At 50.4% G+C, this 7,557-nt stretch overlaps 1 protein-coding gene across 1 annotated transcript in view; it reads right to left on the minus strand.

Moving 5' to 3' along the window:
* Positions 1–5,047: 5,047 nt before the first annotated feature.
* LOC101561622 (sialic acid-binding Ig-like lectin 8) overlaps positions 5,048–7,557 on the minus strand; it is a 22,507-nt gene continuing 19,997 nt past the window's right edge. Inside the window, 4 exon segments of the mRNA XM_023704904.1 lie at positions 5,048–5,278; positions 5,659–5,745; positions 5,844–5,928; positions 6,198–6,449. Coding sequence (XP_023560672.1) covers positions 5,667–5,745; positions 5,844–5,928; positions 6,198–6,449 — 416 coding nt within the window. The 3' untranslated portion in view covers positions 5,048–5,278; positions 5,659–5,666.

Raw genomic sequence — 7,557 nt, forward strand, 5'->3', positions numbered from 1 at the left:
GATGGGAAGGGAGAAAATATGCACGAATCATGAAGTGGAGGAGGGCTGTTTTCAAAATACGCCAATAACACAAAAATTTCATGGCAAGAAAACAAACAGCAGGGCTGGCCAAATAGCTCAGAGGATTAAAGTGCCTGCAAGCAGGCGCAAGGGTGGGAGGTTCGAACCCCCAGCCTGCTGTGCTGCCCCCCTGCCCCCCCAGGGGGGGCACACTGAGATGGTAATTGAGACAGGGCATGGTGGTATGCGCCTGTAATCCCAGCTCTTGGGAGACTGTAAACAGGTGGATCACTATAAGTCCAATCCAGTAGTGAGACCCTGAACACCTTGTAGACCCTTAGCTAAAATAAAAAATAAAAAAAAAAGGAAAACAAATAGCTCAGTTAAAAATTGGCAAAGACTTGCATGTAACTTTCTTAAAAGTGAATCTATACGGACAGCAGGTATATAATACATGTTCAATATTGTGTATCATCAGGAAAAGTGAAAACACAATGGGATGTCAGCTCACCCTTGTTGGGACAGCTATTATCCCAAAATGAAAAGATTCTCAAAGATAGCAAAGAGGTGGAAGAGAAGGAACCCTGAGCCTGCTTTGGGGGTGGGTGAAAATTTTCACCCTGCTTTTGGGTGAAAATCAGTTTATGACCACTGTACAAAACAGTAAGGAGGTCTCCAAACAAATTGAACTATCATGTGATCTAGCAATTCCATGTTTGGTATATACAGTCAAAAAAGTGAAATCAATACAGCTACTTTCTCTTAATTCAATGAGAAGAAAGATTTGTACTAATAGTGTTTGGACAGGATATCATGTCTGCATCTTGTACTATGAATAACCACTACGAAGACAACAATATGCGATGTATTAATGATTGAAACTGTCCTGTTAATCGGTTTTGAAACTGTTTCATTGTTTTTTTGTTTCTCAATAAAATTAATTTAAAAAAGTAAAATCAATCTCTCAAAGAGATACCTGCATTCCCATATCCATTATTATGGCCATTTCAACCACAGCACACAATAGCTGAGTGTAGAATCAGCTAGATGCCCTGAATGGGTGATTGGATAAGAAAAATTCACATAGGGCTGGTGAGATGGCTCAGTGGTCTAAAGCACCTACTTAGAACAAGCTTAGCAAAGCACAGGGACCGCAGTTCAATCCCCCAGCACCACATGCCAGCCAGCCCCGCCCCCTGGTGGGCTGAGCTGCCCCCCCATGAAATAAATAAAAATAAATAAAAAGAAAAATTCACATACATACATGCACATACGTACACACACACACACACACACACACACACACACACACAGTGATTACATATCCACTATTTGCAACAGCATAGACGAGTTTGGAGGACATTGTGCTGTGTGAAGTAAGCTGGGCACAGAGAGACAAATATCTCACTATATCATTTTTATTTTAAGCCTGAGAAATTTAAATTCCTAACAGCAAGAGGGCAAAAGTGGTGGCCAGAGGCAAGGTACCTGTACTGTATGCTGACTAGTTACGCAAAATTCTCTGAGAACAGCTGGGCATGGTGGTGCACAGCTGTAATCCCAGCACTCAGGAAACTGAGACAGGATTGTTGCGAGTATGAGACCAGCCTGGGCTACAAAGTGAGCTCAAGGCAAGCCTGAGTTGCACAGTGAGACCCAGTCTCAACAAGATAAAGAAAAAAATTATATGAGACCAAATTTCAAATATTGTCATCTTTTTTTTTCTTTTTTTGTTGGACCAGGGATTGAACTCATGACCCTGTGCTTGCCAGGCGAGTGTTTATTCCACTGAGCTATTTCCCCAGATATTGTCATCCTAAAGTAACACAAAAATGGTACTAAGCATAAAGCTATCTTTTTTTCTTTTAGTACAGGGTCTACAGGGTCTCACTACACAGATTGGACTCGTAGTGATCCTCCTATTTTCAGCCTCTCAAGCTCTGGGATTACAGGAGCGCTCCACCACGCCCAGTCTCAGTCACCATCCCAGCATGCCCTGGGGCAGGGCCAGCTCTGCATCTGCCTAAGCAGGTGCTTTAATCCACTGAGCTATCTAGCCAGGCCCTAAAGCAATCTTTTCATGGACGTGGGGTGTGTTATCTTAATGCATTCATGATATACAAGATAATTCATACACTACTTAGCCTGTTTTAATTTCACAGTGCAAATGCATTTGGAAATATCATAGCATATACCATAATTATATGTCATTTCTATTGATCAATAAAATAATAAAGTTTAGAGTAAATATCCATACAAATGGCACCACACAACAGAAGCATACAAAATTTTTATTTTTTTAATTATACCTGGGCGAGGTACTAGGGAGATAGCTCAGTAGAATAAGCACTTGCCTGGCAAGCGCAGGGTCCTGAGTTCAATCCCTGGTACCGAAAAAAGAATTTATACCTGGGTGAGGCTGGGAAGATAGCTCAGTGGCATAAGTGCCTGCCTGGCAAGCACAGGGTCCCAAGTTCAAGCCCCAGTACCACACATACACACACACTACATTTATATCACTATGTATATATACTGTATCTATCTATCTATCTATCTATCTATCTATCTATCTGTCTGTCTGTCTATAAATTTGGGTGAGCAGGAACTATTTCTTGAACATACTAAAAGGTGATGCAAGTAAATTATTAGGACTAACAAACAACCTTCATTGTTACAAAGGTCATTAGCAGGGCCAGCCAGATAATTCAGCGCATCAAAGCACCTGCTTGGGCAGATGCAGGGAGGAGGGTTCAATTCCTGGTGTGCCATACCAGCTCACCCCCCGAGGCGCGCTGAGACAGCGACTGAGGCTGGGCATGGTGGTGAGCGCCTGTAATCCCAGCAGTTGGGAGGAGGCTGAAAACAGGAGGATCAGTATGAGTCCGATCTTTATAGTGAGATCCTGTAGGCTCTGTACTAAATACATTAAACCCCCCCCCCAAAACAAAGGTCATTAGCAATGAATGTCCCCGTCCACCCCATGATCCCCTTTTTGACCTCTCCCGTGGGCGCTCCTTCACCCCAGCCGAGCACACCCTCTGCATTGTATCTGCTCCTCCACAGAGCAGGACTGAAGCTTTCTGGGCATGCAGAGAAATGTTCTGGCACTGGCCTCGCTGTCCTCTTCCCCTTACGGGCCATGTCCATGAGCTTCCCGCTGGCCCAAGCCTCCACAGGCCCAGAAGGTCCACAGCCCGCCCTGCTCCTGTCTCACGCCATCGTGCCTCCTCCGGGAGCATCCGTCTCCCTTCCTGCAGCTGTACCTTGGGTTTTGGATGTTTCCCTAAAGATTCACATGTTGCAAAATTGTTTCCCAGCCTGTGGCACTGTTGGATGGTGGTGGAACCCTTAGGAGGCAGCACCCATTGAGGACAGGCTTGGGGCGGCCCTTGCAGGTGACAGTAGGAGCTCGGCCCTCCTTCCTCGCCTCGCTTTTTGCCTGCCCAGAAGTGGACGTGCATCCTCCACCACGCTCCCCCCCCCCCCCACACAGCACAGGGCCAAGGGCCATGGATGGCAAGGTTTGGATTCGTGAGTCAAAATCAACTTCTAGTGGTAGCAACTCGGGTCACTGGAGGAGGGGTTTTGCAGGGGACACTGGGACTTCAGTGCCTTCCTATGTCTCTCTGTACCTTGGCTGCCAAGAGGCGAACAGACCTCAGCCATGTGCTGTCACCAGGACAGACCATGACACTGTTAGCAGCCTGATGGGAGGATTCCTCCGTCCTTCTGTTGTTAAAATTCTTTTTTTTTTTTTTGACTGACTCAGGATGCCTTCAGGGCAGGTCTTGCTTGAGGATCTGGGGATCGAACCACAGCATCCTGATTGCTTTGTTTAAGCAGTCACTTAAACAACTGAGCTAATGGGCAGCCCCCCCGTTGTTAAAATTTTTAAAATTATTTATTTATTTGTTTACTTGGTACCGGGTCTCCCTACTCAGCTCAGACTCATAGTGATCCTCCTGTCTCAGCGCCCCCAGCACTGGGATTACAGGGATGCACCAGCGTGCCCGGTTGCAGCGGCTGGCACTGCATGCCTGGTGTTTTGGGGACCAACACACCACGTTATTGAACTCGGGTCCTTGGGCTTGCCGCTCAGGCACATAGGTCACGGAGCTATCTCTCCAGCCTATGTATTTAACTACAATTGCCTATGAAGTGCAGCACTACAAAGCTGTGGGGCTCAGTGACCATGAGCGGAGACCTCTGAATCCACAGGCTGAAATGAAATTTCTGTCCTTGTAGGTTATTTCCCTCAGGTATGTTGCCGCAGCGGTGGAAAGCTGACTAGCACTTTCTGCTACAATTTTCTCCAGTTTGTGGCCAGAGCAGCCTTGGAGTTTCCGGTAAAGTGCAAAGGCAGCCACGGCTTTGCCGGCTCTGTGGCTCTGCCTGTCTCACAGGGCCCCAGCTGCCTGCCACTTCCTCCTCGCTGCTCCTGGCCTCTGCTCTCCTCGGCCCTGAGTCACGGGCCTTCGTTTGCGGAACTCATCAGACCAGCTTCTGCGCAGTGGCCTTTGCTGTTCCCCTTTCCCTCTCCCTGAGATAATTCTACTTAGCAAAACACTGGCGGTGTCCCGGCTACCCTCACATCCTGCTCAAGCGTCGCCCCTCATTCACAGACACAGAGACTGAAGCCAGGGTCCGCAGAGCCTCTCCCTGCATGACTTCTCCTCAGACACCAAGGAACACATGCTAGGCTTAATCTATCGCTTCTTTCTTTTTATTTTTGTTCACTTTATCTCTACAATGACAGCTTCTCAGTGACAAAGATGGTGTTGCTCCGGGCACTGAGGCATCCCTGGCACCCATGAAAACACTGGCACATGGTAGGAGCTCAGCATTAGTTACCAAAGTAGTTCCTAAATAATAGAAACAGCATTCCTCCATCAGAATCATACCCAAATATCTCTCTCTCTCCCTGTCTCTCTCTCTGTCTCTTTCTGTCTCTCTGTCTTTCTCTCTGTCTCTCTCTCTGTCTCTGTCTCTCTCTCCCTCTCTCTCTCTCTCTCCCACTCCCGCTCCTAACTGACACTGTAAACTGAGCCTCTTCAGGGAGATCAGCCCTGCATGGGCAGGAAGAGGGGAAGGCAGCACTAGGACAGGTCTCGCGATCAGAAGAGCCTCGCCAGTGCCTGTGAGAGCTTCATCCTGCTGGGAGAGGACGCTCTGGAGGAGAGTCCAGTGGGGCCCAGCGTGTGCAAGGCCTGGTCCAGCAGTGGAGTTCACCTCAGCGCATTCCATGGAGACAACTGTGCAGGAAGCGGATGCTGACTATCTGCAAATATATCGCAGAGGTTGCTGATGGCAGAGAGGGGGCAGGGGTGAGTGAGGTGGATTCAGTGACCAGGGGAGAGACAAGGACCAAGAATGACCAGGGTCAGGATAGAGAAAGGGAATCAAGGTGAGCGAGGCATAGCAGGACAGGAGGACCAGGGAGGTACTGACGGCATGGAGAAGGTGGAGCCGGTTCCCAGTGAGAACCACACCCCACTCCTGGCTTAGAGAGGGGCCTCTGAGCCACCAGCATCTCAGGAACCCTCGCCAAAAGGAATGGGGCTCAGAGGTGCTGGGCAGCTCAGCTGAGGCAGAGCTGAGCCTGCTAAGCTGGTGATGTCATCGGGGAGGAATCTGGGGGACGTAGGGTGCCTCACTCACCCGAGGGGCTAACCCGTGACAGAGTGCATCTCTGCGGCACCAAGGGAGCCTTCTTCCTTCGATTCCCTCCTCCTATGAGATTTCAGCCTAGTGAGGAGACCAGGGCCTTCAGTGTGGGCACTGGGGTGTAGCGGGCAGCGGGCACCTCACCTGTGCCCTGTTATGCATCTCTGGGCAGCGCTCACCTGAGCAAGATGAGGCACAACCCGAGAAGCAAGACCTTGACAGCCACCACTACAACAGCCAGCAGCACCACCTCTGCCACGGGCCCTGCAGGAAAGTGAGGGCGGTCAGATTGCCCTGCTGAATCACAATCTCAGTCTCCTACTAGCGTGTGGTGTGGGCCCCGCTGACCTTGCTCACTGCTCCGGGGGCGGGGCCACACCAGCCTACAGGGCTCCCACCTCGCAGTCCAGCTGTCCTGAGACTGAGCAGAGCACACCCTGCCACACTGCTGCGCCACAGGGGCAGCTTGCTCAGAGCTCTGGGAGCTGCAGGTCCTTCCAAACCTGGGCCTGGAAGTGTCCCTGGATACTCACTGCGCAGGGGCAGGCTCAGAGAGAGGGAACCCAGAGAGTTCTGCGCTCGGCAGGTGAATTCTCCTTCGCCTCTGAGGTGCTCTGGAGTCAGCTCCAGCACCCCAGGGTTTGCGGGATCAGAGGGGCTCAGAATCAGGTTTCCCCAGGTCCACGTCAACCTGGCAGGGGGGTAGCTGTCAGCTGCACAGAGCAGGCGCAGAGCCTGGCCCTCCACGACTGGAAGAGAGGAGCCATTCGCCAGGGCTGCGGGAGCTGTAGGGAAGACAAAGGGGGCAGCGAGACCAAGCGGTTAAAGAAAGGCTAAAGAGGGAGACTGAGTGGAGAGGTAGATTCAGGCCCAGACACAGACAGGAACGGACACCAGTGTGACCAACAGAGGCATAGAGTGAGGATGAGCCCAGCGCCTGCTCAGACCCGAGGGTTCTGTCCAGCTGAACTTGGGTTCCAGGAGGGAGGATTGGGGCTTCACAGGACGCCCATTTGGGTCACCAGATGCTCTGGGTGAAAGCTCAGAATCCAGGTCCAGGCAGAAGACTGTGAGCCTTTGTCCACATCTCGTCCTGACTCCAGTCACGGACTGAGCTACTCTGAGCAGGTGTTCACAGGGCCACATGAGCGGTGATGGGGGTGACTCGGTGGCAGCAGCCACAGAGGTGGAAGGGTAAGTGAGGTGGTGAAATGCTGTGAAGTAGGGCTTCCCGGAGGAAGGGCACTTAGCTCACACTCAGGGAGATGTGTGGAGGTCAGAGTGCAGGGTTAGGTGAGGATGAGGTTGAAAGGACCTCCAGAAGGAGGAACAGAAAATGCCAAGAAGGCCAATGTCTGAGAACATGGAAGGAAAACTGGAAGGACCAGCAGGGTGGGTTAGTCAGAGAAAGTGTGTGCAAGGTAACCCTTGGGATGGGGTCGGAGCCCCCAGGAGAGCAGTGGGAAGGGCTCGGGTTTGTATCAGAAGCCATGGGTGGGGTCTAGCAACGGGACTACACAGCCAAATGTGCCCAAGTTTATTGTGAAAATCACTGAACTCCAAGGAAGAAGAAAAGTGCTAAGGGCCAGCCAAACAGCTCAACAGAGATGGCAATTGAGACTGGGCGTGGTGGCACGTGCCTGTAATCCCAGCTCTTGGGAGGCTGCAAACATGCGGATCACTATGCGTCCAATCTAGTAGTGAGACTTTGAATACCCTGTAGACCCTTCCCTAAAATTAAAAAAAAGAAAAAAAGTGGCAAAATGTGAAATAAATGATAATTTCTCTAGCTTAGAAAGAGCTTCATAGGGGGCTGGGGAGATGGCTCAGTAGAATAAGTGCTTCCCTGGCAAGCACAAGGGGCTGAGTTTAATCCCTGGTTCTACAAAAAAA

Source organism: Octodon degus, unplaced genomic scaffold, assembly GCF_000260255.1.
Source record: "Octodon degus isolate 3935 unplaced genomic scaffold, OctDeg1.0 scaffold00206, whole genome shotgun sequence".
Lineage (NCBI taxonomy): Eukaryota > Metazoa > Chordata > Mammalia > Rodentia > Octodontidae > Octodon > Octodon degus.